At 39.1% G+C, this 19,392-nt stretch overlaps 1 protein-coding gene across 1 annotated transcript in view; it reads left to right on the plus strand.

The window, feature by feature from the left end:
- The first annotated feature begins 574 nt into the window (after positions 1-574).
- b4galt2 (UDP-Gal:betaGlcNAc beta 1,4- galactosyltransferase, polypeptide 2) overlaps positions 575-19,392 on the plus strand; it is a 125,995-nt gene continuing 107,177 nt past the window's right edge. The window contains exons 1-2 of the mRNA XM_063886315.1: positions 575-993; positions 15,615-16,625. Of these exons, the coding sequence (XP_063742385.1) occupies positions 16,220-16,625 (406 nt within the window). The 5' untranslated portion in view covers positions 575-993; positions 15,615-16,219. The remainder of the gene's footprint in view (positions 994-15,614; positions 16,626-19,392) is intronic.

Genomic DNA, 19,392 nt, shown 5'->3' on the forward strand with positions numbered 1-19,392 from the left:
GAAAATGATCCATATGCCTCTTATCACAGCAATAAAGTGCCTATTTGTGAATTTCTTTTTTAAGATGCCAGATAATTCAGAACGGTTTATGGCGGGTCTTAGTGAAGGCAGATCAAAAATTAACTTAATTAACTAAAAGGGAAACAAAATGACATAGAAACCTTTACATATGGTTTTACACAAAAAACAAACAAAGCAAAACATATAAGGTTTATTATTTTGCGTATTGTTTTTATCTGGCATTATGTCTAACTCTCACATTTGCACAACATCCTTTAAAATATCTATAAATGTCCATTGTAGGCAAAACAAAACCCTTAATTGCATATTTTAACATTTTAACCATGCTACATCCAATATGAAATGCAATTAAAAATATACATTATTACTTTGAAGAGATTATATATATATATATGTGTGTGTTTTATGAGATCTTTCTTGTGGATTTCAGAGTAAAAGTAGGTTGTCAAAAATGACCAGCTTCCTTTCCATCATACTAGCAGAAATAAAAGCGAACGCATTCTGGTCCACCAGGGCTTCCGTAGACAGCAGGAGCCAGGGACCTGCCCGTTGCTTCAGACTGAGAGCATCCTTTTTCTTTGCTTTCTTACCATCCTCACCAAAACACAGCAAGATGACGGAAAATCATGAGCATAGCATATCTCCACTCCCCGGTTTGCGATAGAAATATCGTTACGGGTTAGCCGTTTATGGCTAGCGCAATGCTACACAAAATGAGGCTGTGTTCCTGATGAAGAACAGACATAATAGCCTGTCTGTGGAAACAAGAAGAATATAGTTCTCACTAGCATAGCGAGCTGGGCTGAGCCTCGAGCTTTTAGTGTTTCTTTTTTTTTTTACAAACACGTCTGAAAACAAAATGCTCATTGACAGTTTATTTTTTAATGTTTCTCTTCGGCTGATGTGGAGGAAATCAGTGGGTCTCCAGTAAAGAAGATGCACAGATAAAAGTGTTCGCTTGACAACATTAAGGTAGGTACTATATGTGCTTTCTGGGATGCATTGTTTCACTCGGCATCGCATCCACGCTTTTCCTTTGTTTCCTTTCACCCTGCATACATTTATCCTGCAATGTTATGTTTTTATTTAAGGTTTGACTATTATGTGAATATTCCAGCATGCACTGCCCACTATCCCCCTTTTGTTATCATTCACAGTTGCACGAACTAGCAGCATCTTTACACCCGCCATGCTAAGCTCCACTGCTCCCTGCACTGCTCCTCTACTGTAAACGAGCCAGCGTACAGATGCTGAGGGGAATATTCAGCCAATATCGGTTTAACTCAGAGCTTTCAGTACTCTTAAAATCCAATTTCCCTTCCCCTTTTCTCACCACATCTGTTTGCAATTGCTTCACAGTTTCTCACCAAATTAAAAGATGCAAAGTCTATGGACTACAGCATCTCTTGTCTTATTTTCTGGTCACAGCACACTATGAGCAAAGTGTGCACAGCCAGCGTTACACTGGGGAAATGAGGGAGAAGTAAAGGAGGAGGAGGAGGAGGGGTCTTCTTCATCATGAAGCTTAACCCAACCAGGCGTTTACACAGAAGCTCTGTACCTAAACCATAATCCAATCTGACATCGCTCTCATTTATGACACATCATCTCTTTAGGGCTATACAGGGCTATAGGAGTAAGTGGACTGGAGCTACCTCTCTTTGTGATGTAACTTAGTTGTCCAGTGCAGACTGGCCTCTGGTGTTTCATAGAGTTTGCCTTTTGATGCTGTATTGTACAAAATGTATATCATGTTACATTAAGGCCATGTTTTATGTTTTGGACAGAACTTTTTTTGACCCTTTCATTTAAATTCACTTCGATGACAATGTGTGTACTCATATTTATTGTCTATAAATACAGCAATAGAGATTTTATCTGCTGAATAATCATTTAAATTCATTTAATGACTACCATATTTTAATTTTGGGCATCTCATTCACATGAAGTCTGAGGAAAGTTTCCCACTTAACTAACAATCTCAATTCGAGGACCAGTTTCTGGTTTCTCTTGAGCTGGCTTTGTTTTTTCAATTTCCAAGTTTCACACAGTCTAAGTAGACAACTTCAGTTTTGCAGATATCTCAGTGCAGTTAAACTCATGATGATATTACAGAAACATGTTTTGGCCATTTGCTGAGAAAACCTGTGGCTTGACTCGAGGATTATCAGAGAGCAGAAGCAGGTTTGTTTGTTTTTTATTTATTATTTTTTTCGGTTTCTGATTAAATATTTGTGTTGATGGAATTGAAATTGCAATATAATTAGGGATATTTGAGGGATTTGTCCTTTTTCATGATTATTTTCATTTTAATTGAACATTAAAATGATTCTAGTGTGATTTTGAGGGACTGTACCAAACCAAGATATGCCCTTCAATAAACATTGTGCCTCCTTCTTTTTCTGCAGTGCTTAAGGCAATATTGTTAGGAATTGGATAAGACTTCAATATTGCTTATCCCCAGTTTAATATATTTTATATTACTTAATTTACTCTTAAATCTTATTAGGGTGGAACTGTATATTAGCATCCTTAAAAACTGTTAGCAACATTAGCGTTGTCAGCTAAGTCATCCGGCAGCTACTCAGTGTAAATATTTAGTAGCATCCAAAAGTATCAGCTTGTGGAGTGAACCTGTTTTCATTTAGAGATCAGAGAAACACAGGGAAGGTGACTGAGGGGTTATTTTTTTTTTAAACAATTATAACAAAAAACCTTGGACAGCCTTTACAAATTGTTTGTTCAGCTGAAAATTCCTCCTGTGGTCTGTAGCTTGTTTGGCTGGAGTGTTTTGGGATCAGCGCTGTGTGAATACTATGATTAGTGCTGTTAGAGTAAAAAGGCAGGTTTCCCATGGTATTCCTCGGGTTCATATATTCTCCTTACCTCGCCGGTCTTATTAGTAATGTGCTGTCATGGGAACTATCCATCTTTGCCCTGAGTAATTGAAGGTGAAAGTTCATAGAGGGACACCCGTGTGTATTTGGTTGTCTACATTTGTTCCTTTTTTAGTATAGACTCTAAAGTTCATGACCACCATATAGTATTCTATTGTATTCTACTTACTAGGGTAATGAGATAACTGTTTTCATTGTTGTGCATTCGTCGATAAATTCCTAGCATAACTCCATTCAGTTTTAACCTAAAACAGGACTATTCCACTGAGCCCTTTCTGTACCTCAGGAAGGCTTAAGGTGCTGATCATTAACAACAATGCCACTGGTTTAGAATCTGGCCACACGCCATTGTTGCGTCTCTCTTCTGCCTAGTTTTCTACCCTTTCTCCACTATCACAAATAATAAATGGCACAAAATGCGCTCCATCCCCATAGGTGGGCTGTGCTGTTTTAAAGTGCACTGACATTTTTGGAAAATGGTTGACAAGCTGTGATCACAAGGAAGTTACTCCTTCTGGCCAAGCTATAATCCCACGTGTCAACCCCTGTGAAACAACGATTTAACGGTTTTTATGCTTTAGTTTTATCATTATCGAACAAATAAAATACAACCCGTTTATTAGTCAGCTTTAGAGGTTGCGGCAGACTGATTTTGTTGCTTTCTGAACAAAGCCAGGCTAGCTGTTTTCTCCTTGTCCTATCTTTGTGCCAAGCTGAGCTAACCAGCCGCTGGCTCTAGCTTCATATTTAATGGACTGACATGAGAGATGTATTGATCTTCTCATTTACTTCCCTAAGAAAGCCAATATGCCCAATATCTCAAACTGCTCCTTCATTCAAGACATTAGAGTTGTCTTAAAGTAGACAAAGACAATTCCTTTCCAGGCAAAGGAACAAATTGTAAAGCCTAATCAACGTTCTGTGATCACTTATCGGGTACATATCAAATGTTAATTGCTGGTGTAAACAGAGTTTTAGTAGCTCAATAGTAGGAAAGTCAATTATTCTTCAGGCCGGTTAAATTCCCTATGTTTTAAATTATAAAAGCAAAGGAGCTTTTCCCCTTTGTCTCACTCTTTTAGGCTCATCTTCACTTGACCCTTCAATCTACATTTCTATTTCACACATAGATAATTTTATTTCTTGCTTATTTAGAATACATACTGCTTTCCAAAGCCCCGCTATTAACTAAATAGAGTTACAAAAACATAACATCCGAGGACTTGGGTAGATTAAACCAAGAGCCATTGAAAGCGTCATTGTACAGTAGCGGCCTTAAGCCTAATGTCCCACTGATGTTTTAAGCTAAAAAAAAAAGACCCTCATTTAAATAAACTGTCTTTAAAACTCCTAACCAAATCCTCATCTCGCTCTTTCTACCCACAATCCTTCTCCCAGTGAAGCCTTCCTTCTGCTGAAGCACATCATTTATTTCTTTGCTCCGTTGCCAAATGAGCAGCTGGATCAGAGAGCGAGAGAGGGAGCGAGACATTGAGGAATAAGAGAGAGAGTTGACGATGTTTCCACTGTAGTCTCTCGAGTGTGGCTACCGACGGGACTTTGTTGTATTTGCTTAATGGAGAATTCCTTGAAAGACATTAAAGGGGCCCTATTATGCTTTTTGGGGTTTCCCTTTCTTATAGTGTTTTATAGATTTTTGCAGGATGTAAAAGGTCTGCAAAGGCTTGAATACCAAAGGTCCCGCCAGAGGGAGTTTCTCTCCCTCACACTCCCCCCGTGCTTGAAACGCCTCCATTAGACTACTTTGTTTACTTCCGTAACATAGTGACATGTCAGATTCACGCTTGTATTGGCTAGTTCTCAAATGCTATGTACATGATACTCTTAGCGGCGGGACATCTCTGAGTGGTTGACCCATCACAACAACACTGGCCAGCTAACCAATCAGAGCAGACTGGGCTTTGGTTTCAGACAGAGGGTTAAAAGAGGCAGGCTGTTTGAGAAAATAAAGACCTTCTTGAACATTAAAGCATGTAAATAAATCACAGTAGAGTCACTGAATACAAATTTCAACCTGAAAATGAGTAAAATAGGGCCCCTTTAAGCACCAGCCCTAACGTGATAATACTTTTTCTAGCGTCAGGCTTGCCATCATGAACCTCTCCACTCTGTAAAGTTTGATTGATTTCATCCCTCACTCCTCAATTTTGCCTGGATAAACAAGTTCCAAGAACAAACTCGCAAGAGAGTGGAAGCTTTAAAACAAAGCAGGGTTTACTTGTTCTTCGATAAAAGAAAGCAGAAACCAGGCAAAGAGGAAATGTTATATCAAGACTTTTAAACAGTCCAGCCTTCTTCAGATCACAGACAGCTGAGAGCCAATTTAATATCCGCATGGGCAGAGCTGAGCAGAGAAGGGTTGAGCTCGGAGAACACTCAAGTTTTGTTCTGATTAGCTCGGCTTTTTACTCTCTTTTGCCCTGCCTCGCTCCACTCAGGTCTTTTCATCTTTCCTTTCCTTTTTTCTGCTTTGTTCTGTTTTTAGCTTGATGTCTTTGTTGCGTCAGTAAAATACGTGTGGGTACTTTATGTCCACTGGCTTCATACATGAAAAGTAACTTTTAAGTGAAACTAGTCCACTGGATTATACCCAATTACCTGCAAAACATATGCCAGTCACATCAGCCTCACTTGCACTTTATATTTGCCAAACTAAGATAGTTAAAAAGGTCAAATGTATACTTGCTTAAGATCAGCATTTTAGTGCAATCATTTGTCGTTCCTGAAATATAATGTATTTCCTGAAAGGGGTGCACATGTTTGCTTAAAATCAGGACAATGACTCTTGGCCTACAGAGTTTAAAGTGAAATATACTTATTGAATATGTCTATAGGGGAGTGAATAATTCATTTCAAAGGCTTTAAATTGATTATCCAAAACCATAACAATCAACATTGTTGTTGGAGTTGGCGGTTAAACAGTTTTAACAGACGTTAGACAGACAACAGCTTGGAGTTTGATTCTGTATTTTGGCCGAACTCACGGATGTTAATTTGGTACGGATGATTACATTTGCCAGCAGTTATCATTGCAGCTGGTGACATTAACAAACATCCGCTAGGTAAACTAAATCCAAATATGATAAGAAAGATAAGAATGGATGGATGGATATATTGATAGATATATTTAGGATGGATTGATAGAAGGATAGATAGAAAGCTAGATGAGTAGGGATGCATTGGTCGTCCTCTCCTATGTGTGTTTGCAAGCAGAGGATGGTAGTGAGGAAGGGTGGAGGTCAGAGCCATTCTTATTTACCACTCTCCTCCTGGCTTCACTTCCTTTATTTCCACTATTTATTTGCTCTTGACTCTCCCTCTCTCTGTCAGCTGCAGATATTCTCTTTGCCGTTTTATCTGTGGTTCACATTCAGTAAAAAAAAAAATAGTCCTATATATTGTATTGGCATCAACATACATCAATATGTCTGTGTCTGTTTGAGGGTGTGTTTATGTCTTTTTAATTATTGATTTATTTGTTATCAGTTTATGTATTTTTATATCTTAGGTTGCCTTTTAAGATCTGGCTAGGGACAATAGATGGAAATTAGTATAGCAGCTAACTCTGGCTTATTTACAGCAATTTGTCTGTTAATCAATGAGCACTGTCCCTACCAACTAAATAAATAAATACATAGAAGCACACAAACCAAGGAGCCCTGTCAGTAAGCACAGGTCAATGTAAACGTTGTGTCTCCTTCAGGCAGGACAAACACATGATCTAGAAGTACACCGCCTCTCACGGCAATAGTTTGTTGTCGATCATGTAATCTACACTTTAGCCTTGAGTTATCAGACTCGTCTCTCAGGACAAATTAGAGGTTATCATGGGCAACTTTCTGCTGCAGGCTCAGGCTTCCGTACGGTTTCTTTTGTAGCTTCTCTGAAGCAGATTAACATGTAGAAAGTAGGGTTGCATGATACAGTATGAGGAAAAATGTGTTACGCAATAACAGTGCTGCATATAAAAAACATGTTCATGTAAATATATGTTACTTTTCATATTTATACATATTAAAGTGAACTAAATTCTGACTATGCTGCTTTAAGTACTGCTAAAATAAAGGGAACTGTTTCCGAAATGAATTTTGTTAAATAAATTGAACATTGAACTAAGCACAAAAGACTTTAATTAATAATGACAGTTACATTTTAAAGTGCTGATTTCAGAATCTGGCTTATTTTGTCAGACCAACAGTTCAAAACCCAAAGTTATTTAATTTATAATGACTTTAAAGCTTGACGTTGTTTTCTGTAAGAATGAGCGACAACTCGCTGAACTGCTGTATCCAGACAGTTAATGAACACTGAAGGTCAATGTTGAAAGTGGGCTGATTCATTCATGACACGCCACCATGTGTCTCCACATCAGCAAGACTGAAGCTCGCGTGCTGGAAAATATAAACTCACTCCAATGCTTTTAAACTCAGCAGCTATGTGTTGTATGTATGCTCACATGTATTAGGCCCTATTAGTCCTAATATAGTTAATAGTGGGCTGTTATGGGTTTATTGTGTGATGATACACAGCTACAGCATATTTTACTGATGCATCTGAGATCAGACAACAAAAAATGTCACTATATATTCATTTCAAATGTATTGACTCCCTTATTAATTTCTTTATTAATTGATAGAGCATGGTTTCTAAATTATATTAAAAAAAAGCTTTCGCTTTATTATTTTTTCTGAATAACAATCCTAAACACGTCGGTCAATATAGAAAATAGTCAATCCATTAAAGTTGTTGGCAATTTTGCTATAAAAATAAAAGTTAAATGCTTTATCACATATCATTTAATTGTTTTCAACTAATTGATTAATTGATTAGTAATGCAGCTCTTTTTTAAAGATGGTAAATGTGGGGGAAAGATTATTTATGTGACTGATATGCTTAAAATATCTAGTTGGCCTCAGTAAAAGATAAGATTGTATTTTGTGTCCGGGCTGAAAATCAGACAATTGTACAGTATGACAGTAGGTCATTTTCCAAACCTTTAGCACAATGTGCTGTATCGTTACCATCATGCCCTGCTTCTTAGTGACATGACCCAGATCCTTGGGGATGACAGTGTGGAGTGTGCTCTGTCTTTGCCTCTGGGCCTCCATCCTTCCTGTCCCCCCGCTGATATCACTCAGTGGGCGGATGTACATCCACAGTACAGAGCTGGCTACTCTATAGATTGATTTGTAGTGTTGAACAATTATGTTTTATAGACTTAAGATGAACTGCAGACCCTCTGAATACGATTCAAAATAGTGTCATTTCATGAGACATGCTTTTACAGTTGTTGACCTCTTTGTGTACAGTGAATGTAGATGTATCTCATTTTCCTATCGGATTAGATGCACACTGTTGAAGCTGGTAGTGCAGCCAAAGATAACTTCTGTCCGTCCGACTGTGCACTGCGCATTGCCCTGTGTTTGTAGGCGGATGAACTTGCCTACAGCAAGATGTGCTGGAGCCATGAGAGAGCTCCGAGGCTCCACACTATCAAGTGTAGCATGGGTAATGCATTTTTGATAAGACTGAGAGGGCTGGGTTGTAGGTTAAAACGCATGGGGCCAGAGGCTCAAAGGACGGAGAGAGAGAGTAGAAGGGAAAGTAGAGATGAGAGCGATAGAGAGAGAGTTGCTCTGCCTGTGATGAACAGTAAGACTTGTTTATCATACCAAAACTTTCAGTCTTTTTAAACTTTTAAGCCCCTTTAGGCTTTTGGGTGAGGGTAAGAAATATTGCAAAATGGTGTTAAATGTGTCCTTGTTTATTTTGACATGCAGAATATAGTGAGGAAAAAAAGTAGTATTTCTGGCCACCTGGAAATATTCGAGTCCAATACTTATACTGTTTGGTATGTACAGCAGACTTTATAATTATTATTACAAACTGCAGCTTTCTTTTTTTCTTCATACTCAAAACTGAATTGGCCTTTTGTATACACTTCCACAGTAAGTGGTATGTTTTATTTTCAAAAGCTGTTGGTGACAAACTTTCTTCTCATTTAAATTGCCAATTATAACCTACCTTGGCAGGACTTTTTGAGTTTTGTTTCTCCCAAAGTCAGAACTGAAATATGAATGAAACTATCTTCAGACTGATCTTAAGCTTCAGAAATATCCCGATTCAAAACTATTGTAAAAGCTATTGAATCAGCACTGTTTGTGTGAAGATGTTTTATCTGATCATTAATGCTCATCAAATTCTGCAGTCTGAAAACTGTTAGTTTTACAGAGGGGGGTTATGAGCGGGACAATTTCCTTGTGGCTGAGCAGTTGCCAGGCAACCAGAGTAGACTCCAGGAAGTGGCTGTGCCCGGCCGTCTCTGGCTTCATATTTAACAGACAGAGTGGTATCGATCTCCTCATCTAACTCTCGGCAAGCAAAAAATCTAATTTCCTGAAATGTCAAAAATATTCCTTTAAGCTTTGAAGATCTGAAAGGGGGAACTTCAGAGTCTGTGATAATTCTCTGTAGGTTTATCGACTGAAGAGCAATAGGGGTCAGAAGTAGCCGTCAAAGCTGGAAGACAAAACACATCTTCACAACAGGATGAAAGGGGGTGTCAGTTATCTGTTGTCTTCCACATCCGTTAGTAAATATGAATATATAAAATAAACTAAACAAGCCTTGTAGCCTGAAGGCTCGGCTGAAAACATATGCTTCCAAAAACACTGGGATTGACACCGTGTGTGTCTGTGAGTAGCTGCTGGGAAAGACAGCCTTCTGCTCTGTTGCATTAAACCTTATTATAAATGATCAATGATGAGAATGACAGGAACAACAAGGCATGTTGACCGTCTCATATTCTTAGTATATTTCACAAGCTTTCGTATCTTAGGTAGAAATACAGTTTGTGGAGGAGTCGACCTGAGGCAAAACAACTGTATTACTTTACATTCAAACAGTTATACGTTCATCTTTGCAGCTTTTTGCAGCACATTTCCACTCCAATCATGTCATCGTTCTTTGATCTTCTGCCATGTGCCTCTTCAGGTCGACATTAAAGTACTGTATGTCCATGTGCTGAGGTGACCTGAATGACGCTGATGTCCTTACAGCTCCAGTGTTGCTCTTCTGTACTTGATCCTGAAAGTAAACCCTTGCTGAAATTGTTATAAGGTTACATTTCTGTTTATATCCTCAGCGTGAATGTGTGTTGGATGGGTTGTTGAGGTGTTACCTGTGAAGTGGGACTCACTTGGTAGGAAGGTTGCCTAACACAATTAGAGGTGAGAGAAACGCTGAGCGAAGAGGTGGAATTTGTGTTAAGAAAAGAACACCAGATATGTTTTTCAGTGTTATTAGGAGAACATTGAACTTATCTCCAAGTGCAAACAAATATGATATGAAACAATATCATATGCCAGTTTAAAGGGGCCCTTTTTTGCTCATTTTCAGGTTTATATTAGTATTTGGTGACATGTTTACATGCTTTACTGTTCAAAAAATGCTTTGTTTTTCTCACACTGACTGTGCTGCAGCAACTCTTTTCACCCTCTGTCTGAAACCAGAGCCCAGTCTGCTCTGATTGGTTAGCCCACCATCTCTGTTGTGATTGGTCAACGACCTAGGAAAGTGCCCGCAGGAAAAGGAAAACCCTACATGTAGAATATGGCTCCTTTAACACAATCAGTTACATGTATATAAACTTACAAAATGCAATTGAGAAAAACTATTTTACAATTATATTTCTGTGCTCATCCATTCATTGTACCCTAAAGCTGTTTACTGACGTTTCCTCTGAGAATGTGAAGCACTGCTGCATGTTTAGTATTTGAGCCTTGCTTCAACTGAAAGGGGGCACCGCACAGAAATAATTGTAAATGTGCACTTAAAGATAACTTGCCGTCGCTCACTGAAACTCAATGAACTGTAGACTGACGCTGGACCACACCCGTGACTCTGGACCCTTTTAAAAATCCCCAGGCTTACTTTTGACCTTTTGACCCTGCTTATACTGAAGCTTGCGCTGAAACCCACCCACACATATTTCAGTGGAGTTGACAGTTAAGGATAAAATAATTAATCTGACTGTGTATATCAGAAAATACTGCTCATCATCTCAATGTTTCGAGGTGTTCCTTCACATTAAAAGCCCAACAGTTTAGCCATATTCCATGTCTCCTTCCAGCATATGCTTGCTCTAGACTTGATGAATTATGTACCCTCTCAAATTACCAATCTGGCCATCCGTCTGGCAACCAATACATTTTTTAAGATACAGATGTTGTAGACATTCTGCAAGCCTTAGTTTGCACTTCATGTGAATGTGCTTTTTGATATGTGTGAGTGTTAATTCTGAAAGTGAGGCGTCCATTATAATTATGTGACAAGAGCAGGAATTATTAAAGAAGTACAGTATCTTAAAGAGTTCCTTTTAAAGCCTGCAAATGTTCCTGTACACGAAGAAGTGTTTTAGCCTATATACTGGAGCTCAACGCTTCGATTTGACTGACTGCACTTTGTGATAGATTGATGTGAACACGCATATACTGTCAGTGAATCATGTAAATGTGTCGTAGACCTCTAGTTAATACAACATACATGTTCTTGGGTTTTTTCTGAAGCATTTAGTGCTAAAATGACATAGAATTCCACTTAGGTTGGGAATTTATCTACTGTGTGGTGTTATTCGAGTCTGTGGGAGTCACATCTGTATATGTACAAAGCAGGGTATGAAACCTCAGTACTCCAACTAAACCCTGTGGTGTTGTTAAAATGTAAATGTCAGGGCTGCACCTTGTAGGATGAGCTCAGCAACAAAAAAAAAACACTCAGACCATTTTTTATCCCTTTCGTAAGAGTTATCATGAATGAACATTGCAGTTAAGTTGCATATCAAGACCCTATACTAAATGGTAACAACAATAACAATTTGTTTTATGATACAAAAAAAGAGACAATATTCAGATTTTACAATTTTATATTGGGTTTCTGAACATTTCACAAGAAAAGGTAAATAAAGTTCAAATCTCAGTCCTTTGGCAGGGTTAGGGTTGGGCAAGTACATTGCAGTGTCAAGGTAACCTTTTAAAAAAAAAGTACTATACTTGTGCATGCTGTTACAGCTTATGGCAATCATCTTGAACTGACATACCGTGAACCTCAAACACCATTGTTTCCGCCTTCACGTGCAAATCTTGAATATGCATATCACAGCGGTAAAACGGGCGAATTACAACAATCTCTGTGTGTGACGTAACACACAGTAGTCCAGCCCCAACATTTGCTTACACCAGCTGCTGGAAACACTAACGCTAACACTTACCACTCCGTAACGCTGCTCTTCAATCTCCAAACGACGGGCTGTTCTTCAAATTCATCGGTTCCCTCCTCCGATAAAGGCTCAAACATGTAAGGTTGGATGTCAATATCCTCCATGGTTCATCTCTCACAGTTTCAAGAACTTCACTTACTTCTGTGGGCTCTGAGGCAGCCATGGATTGCTCCTTGTAAACCAGCCAATCAGAGCAGAACTCGTCATAATTATTTAAATGAGCCCCCAAATAAGGCAATTCAGCTTGTTTCATTCTAGGACCAAATCATTTTTGCGTCTTACTGCATTTCCCCTTCTCACTGTGTCTTAATGTTTCGGCATGAATGTTTTCTAAGTTGTGATGGAGCTGACATTTTACCAATGGAAAGCAAGAACTTTACATTTATACTGTATTTGAAAATGGGCACCAGTCCAAATTGAAATCATGACTTCAAAGAAGAAATTTGTCTTGTATTCTGTCAAGAACTGAGGAGTGAGATGATCACAGAAGCAAATTAAAAGAGAGTAACATTAACATTAAAATATATCCTCATTGCATTTGCAAAAATGAAATAGAAATGACAGTCTGTCATCTTAAATTCTGGTTGAAGAGATGCTTCTAACACTGTTCTCTTTTATTTTGTATCCAGTGAAAACTTACCCAAAACATCATCCACTTCAAGATTTTCTGAAGAGTTTATAGAGAGAGTGTATCCAGCTCTAAAGCGGTTAGCTGCTAGCCGCCGCCTCAGCCGCCTCACATATTGAAATCCATGACTCTGACCGATGTCATTTATTGGCCCTTAAAGTTTTCATGTGCATCGTTTGAATTCAGGTTTAATTAATTTGAAATAGCTTTTTTAAATTGGTAATAAATGCTCACCTTGTTGAGGTGTAGCTCACAGCTCTTGATCCCACCAGCTCATTTTGTCTACATCCTCAAAATCTCCCTTGCTCTATTGTAATTAATAATTCACAGCCCATTGACCAGTGTGTTAGCACGGTTGTTAAGCACTGTGACAGAGGCTGACATTTCTGGGCCTCACATAGTAATAGCAGCAACACTGAAATCTTTACAAATGACAAAGCTTTGGGGAATACCTCTTGTTTAAGGCATGACCCAGCATTGTCCTTAAATGTATTTAAGTTGTACCTTTTACGCTTTCTTTTCTCGCTAGATTCTTGTTTTGTTTATAATGTCTCTTTGATTTTCTCTAACCCTTTTCCTGTGTTGTATTTTAGACTATCTAGTCTTTGTTCTGCTCATTTAAAAACCGTGTTGAAATATAATAGAGATTGAAAAGGGCGGTTTCATTCTGCTTCACATATTTTCATTAAATTCTCTGTGGGTTCCTTGGCGGACATGATAGGATTTGGCAATGTTATGAAATATATTACTGTTGTTAAAAAGGGATTTCCAGGGATGCTTAAATGAACTGGTTACATAATGGATCTGTATCACTCGGTGACCATCTATGTCTTTTATTTTCTCTCTTCTTGGTATTTTCTCTCCATGACATCATTGAGCTGTCCGACAGAGAGACAGGAAATAACCACAAGAAAGAACAGACAAAAGATTTCCAATTTATTGCTTTTTGATTTAGTCTGCTGACCTTTCCATAGACAAAAAATGTGATAGAACTTTTTGAATTGAGACAATTCAGTCGAGAAAAATGTCTGCAAACAAAGAAGCAGAGGTGGGTATGGATTAAGTGTTTAAGGGCTTCGTCTTAATAACTCACATCAGAGAAAAGCACTGACTTGTGGTTTTAACATTGATCTCGAATAAGTCCTGAGCAGCTGAAAAGTAGGATGTCAATTGCTGCAGATTTTAAGCAGTGCTGGGCTGCACTGTCACATGGTTTAACACCTGTTGGGCACTGAGGGCCACTCGCTTGACTCTGAGCTCTGTAGTTGAAGCAGAAAATGGGGCAAGACTTTTCTGTCTGTCTGACTGAGTATCTATCTTACTGCCTCTCTACATGTCATGATTTCCCCCCCTGATATATTACATGCCAGCCTGTTTATTCACTGAAGATTAGCCTGACTGGGGAATAAATCCTGACCTGCACAAGCATTACGGTGAGACTGATGCCCGGTCAGAAGAAATCCATCTCATTAAAGTGCAAGTTTCACATGCAGCCAACTTTCTGGAGAAGGCAGCGGCCAAAAGCCTTTTATATACAATATAGAAGTTGGAGAAAAAATCCCACATTTTGAGTAACATGTTCATACTATAGCTAAATAAATACTTGGTTTGATTAAACAAAATAAACCATATTCTATTAATAAAACCAGCTGTGAAAGTGTCTAGACTTTCTTTATACTCACCCAGTGAGTCATTTTTTCAAGGCTTTGATGATGAATGCAAAAATCTGAGAATACAATAAAAAAAATGTAATTAAAGAACTGTCTGGAATGACTGTAAGAAAATGAGATGGATACCACTAGGGACATTTTGAGCTGACAGATGCATTAGACATCATTATTTTCCAGCATTAATATATTAACATTCTTCACTACATGTATTTATTTTTTCTCTCAACTCCTTCTCCTTTAACCTCATCTTCCTATTTTCTGTCATTGATTGGAAAAGTCATAAAGCTACAACAAGCAGCGCCTGTGGGAAAGCTTTAAGTGCCCCCCGTTTCTCTCCTTTGCTCATATGTTCACTGTATTGTGTATTCCCACTTGCTGTCTCATTCCATCGTAAATGCTTTTTAAACCACTTGACTGGAAAATTGACTTGGCATGTCAATTTGGCTGAACAGCCCCAGTCAGAGCTGTTTATTTGTCAGTGTCTGTAGAGGCTTTTGTTCTGATCCGGTTTCTTTCAAATTCTCATCATGTTTACGAGTGCACTTCCAAATGGTTAATGGACTGCATTTATATTTCTCTTCTCCAATCTTTGCGACCCCTTATGAAGTGTTTTTATTCATACAAGTCAGCATTCACACCAATCATGAGAGGCCAATGCTGTCAGGGAAACTAACATTCATTCACACCTGCACACCATTGGCCATGCCATCAGGAGCAATTTGGGGGATAGGTATCTTGCTCAAGGACACATCGACATGTTGGCTGCAGGGGCTGGATTTAGAACCACCCACTTTTGGATTGGAGGACAGCCATCTCCTCCCTAAACCACAGTCACCGTAATCTATTGTTCTTCAACCAGAATAATCAGACCAAGGTGAATTAATGCTCTCAAAATGCCAGAAGAAGATCAATGATTGGATCTATACAGCAAATAATGCAGCAGGTCGCTGTAATCAGTGAAAATCTCCAACTTCACCTGCATTGGTTGAACTGCAAACTGCTATCCTTATTCGTTAATCATTTGATGAATTAGTTTATTTAAATTTAATTAAACATTTCACCCTAATTCATTCTTCCCTTTGTCTTTTATTTCCCTTCAGGTGCCTGAACGTTCCTGATTCGAGACTTTTGGAGATCACCAACTAACAAACTCAGAAGAGGACCTCTGGACTGAACTTCAACAAAGCCTCCTCTTTGCACTGATGAATGTTTCTTCATCAGTGCAAAGCTTCTACTGCGGCATCACTTAGATCGTTTATCAATTGGAAGTTTTAAGCTTTAGTCGGTGGAGTAATTGGACTAGCTTTTAACATTGGGATACAACATGGCTGCCGTAGCAACTTCACACTGGGGTAGTGACTAACCCAGCATATGATCACAAGATTTCTCTGAAATCGGGGGTCTTGTGTCTCAGATATTACTGAACTTGTCATTAGCATTGATATGCTATATCTATATCTAATACGCAAGTGAACCAATTCCTTGATAATCACTCAGGGATTGGTTCTGATTGAACATTCAGTGCGTTTGTCATGCAGGGGATCTGGGGACGTTCTAGAAACAAGCTGGCAACCCAGATTTTTTGTATAGCTGACTCTTTCCTGCTCATTAATGTCCCCATGACCCCTGCAGAAGTCAGATAAACGGGTATCAGCTTACCACATGTCTTCATCAGATATCTAATAGCAGCCATTGAAATGAGCTCATGTCTGTAGCCGCGCCGCGCCAGCGTTGTCGAGGCTGGCGGTCCTCTTCCTCGGCCATGACCCGGCTGATGTTGGGCCGGACTCTGGAGCGCATCTGTAAAGGTGTCCTGCTGCTCTGCCTGCTCCACTTCCTCATCATGATGATATTGTACTTTGACGTCTACACGCAGCGCTTCGACCTCTTCAGCCGCTTCAACAACGGCCGCAACGGTTCCAGGAATAACGCAAGTGGAGCAGCAGGAAGCGGACACCATTATTACTATTACAATCTTTCCAGGCCTAACGCCACATTAGCCAGCTACCTGGCCCCAGGGGAGCAGCTGGTGCCCACTGTGCAGCCTGAGACCAATCAGACGCCTTCCCCAAAGCCTCTGCCGCCGTGTCCTGAGATCCCTCCCGGCCTCGGTGAGTAATATGTCACATAATACGCCTCTGCTTTCTCAACCATTTCCAAGTGCTATTAAGAAACAGACTTACCTTATTTGTGATTGCAAGATGTGTTTAATGTCTAGATCCTCTCAATCGTGTTATTGGAAAAACTTAGGGTTATTTTCACGCCCAAAGTAACATAGATAATAGCTGGCTAGATTAGCTGCAGTTCTGGTGATGTGAGTATTTACACTATGTGTGCTCCTGCCACAGGTTACTGAACTGTGGTGACACTATTTTATTTCTATTCTGTTATTTCTTTGAGTATTTTTATTGGTTTAATTTGTTTTATGTCCTGTATATATTATGTTGCATGGTTGGAGGAGACTGGGACTTAAAGGTCCCCTATTATGCAAAACGCACTTTTTGCTGCCTTTCATACATAAATATGTGTCCCTGGTGTGTAAGGAGACTCAAAAGGTGTCAGAAAATACAACCCTCTCTCTTTTCTTCCTGACCCACATCTCTAAAAACAGTGTTACAAATGAGTTTATCCACATTTGCTGCCGATATGAGGGCTGGCTTTACATTGAATTCCTGACAACGTCCCACCCACGTGACACGTCCCAACCTATCGTCCGCAATATACATTCGCGAGCTATATCACCTCCGCGGCACCTCTGTGCCTCTGTGCAGGACGTCTGCAGGAGGGACTTAGAGTTGTTGTATATATATATATATATATATTGTATACTATGCTCAAAAGGGGCGTGGCCAGATTCAGCTCATTTGCATGAAAGGGAAAGTCACAGAATCAGCACTTTGAAAACGGGGCTGAAACAGAGGGATAGCGGACATGCTAAAATGCATGATCAGTTTGTTATTTTGAGCAAAACACGTCAGAGACATGTTTTTTTTATATGTTTGAGACCTATAGTATATGCCATAAAAGAGCATAATAGGAGACCTTTAAGTTTTTCATTGCCATATCTACACTGTAACTACTGTGAATATGACAATAAAGCCTTTCAATATTTGAATCCAGGTTAGTCCCACTCTGGCTTTTGACTCTTTTGGGTTGTGTTGGTTGGCGAGGCCTTCTCTCTGGTTATGAAAGGAGTTGATGGAGCAGTCTGTCCATTTTAGAGTTTCCAGTCTATCCTTGTCATGGAATGCTTATTATGCAGCAGCCTGCAGAAATCATGCCAATGTCATGTTGAAACAAAATGTCAGGGGCAAATGTCAAGCCGTGCTGAAACTGAAAAGTGGACACTCTATTAAAGTGGATGTCTACAGTCCTATGCTGTATGGGATAACATGTATGTGTGTGTCTTTCAACTGTTGCAAGTCATGAAAATAAAGATTTCAATCTTGCTTTCTGCATTTTGCTGGATCCAAATATGTTGTAGTTGAAGTTGTTCCGATCCAAAGGAAACAAACACAGGTTTCCCCCTCTGTAAAAAGCTTTGAGTTGACCTCTTATAACATTTGTAAACTTATATTCTAGCTTCGGTTGTCATATAGAAGTGTTGGTATGCGTTAGTAAGCATGAAATGTAGCTTTTCTGGGTTTCACCTCTTTCTTTCTTGCTTAATCATCTTTCTGATGACCCATTTGTGTATCAATTTGGCTTGTTGTATTTGTTGTTATTGCCTGTACACCGTGTGTCCTATAACAGAGGAACTGCAGTGCATTGATTAGTGTAATAATGAATAGGAGAGATGAGACCTTGATCGTGGCCCGAATCTGGGGCTTTTTTATTTTATATCCAGTAAATAAATGCATCTCCAGTCTAATTCCAATTAGCGAGAGAGCAAGTGTAGCCGTAATTTTGTTTTTCCGGGTCAGCCCGCAACATAAAATGGATTTAATGTCAACGATTTACACTGTGGTATTTCAACCTTATAGACTCACAGCAGGTCTATTAGCAGAGATTCATGCAGCACACACAGCAATACACACAGTACACACTGCAGTACACACCACACACACACACACACACACACACACACACACACACACACACACACACACACACACACACACACACACACACACAGTAGCACACACAGCAGCACACATCCAAACCAGAGCTATTAGAATATTTCTTTTGTGCTTTCATTTTCTTAAAAAAGCTCCTTTTTAAGTGGAAATAATGAGCTTAATTAAGATGCTCAGAGCTGCAGGCATCTTGTGTTAACAAAAGTTTTTTTATATATATATTTTCAGTGTTTTACAGCGTGTAGGATATTTCAGTTGTGGAACTTAAAGTGAATTTGTAGATACTTTTCTTTTCCTTAATCCTCTTCTCTGAAATCCATACATCATCCCTATAAATGCACCACAGGTATGTTTGAATTAACCAGCAAAGACACGTATAAATGTGACACACATAGGCTGCTTGTACATATCTATGGACACACAATGTTTAATATGAATACTGAACTCTGGCTTGCACACAGGTAGGTATACACACACACACACACACACACACACACACCTCATTATCATCACTATCCATTCACCCCACAAAGAAGAGGTTTATTGAGTCACACTAAGCCTCGGGTTTACTAAATCTATAATTACAGCGACACTGGACACACACACAGACTGAAACACACACACACACGCTCTCCACAGCTCTTTGTCATGATTACTTACAGATAATAGGGCTCCGTAAAGAGGAACTATCTCCTGCAGTTTTTATTTCTAAATTAACCAAAAGAGCCCTGACCCGATCCACTGATATGGATACCACTAAGGCAAATTAAAAACGAACCTGCTTTATTAATCGTCATTAAAG

Source organism: Eleginops maclovinus, chromosome 6 (assembly GCF_036324505.1).
Source record: "Eleginops maclovinus isolate JMC-PN-2008 ecotype Puerto Natales chromosome 6, JC_Emac_rtc_rv5, whole genome shotgun sequence".
NCBI classification, from domain to species: Eukaryota; Metazoa; Chordata; class Actinopteri; order Perciformes; family Eleginopidae; genus Eleginops; species Eleginops maclovinus.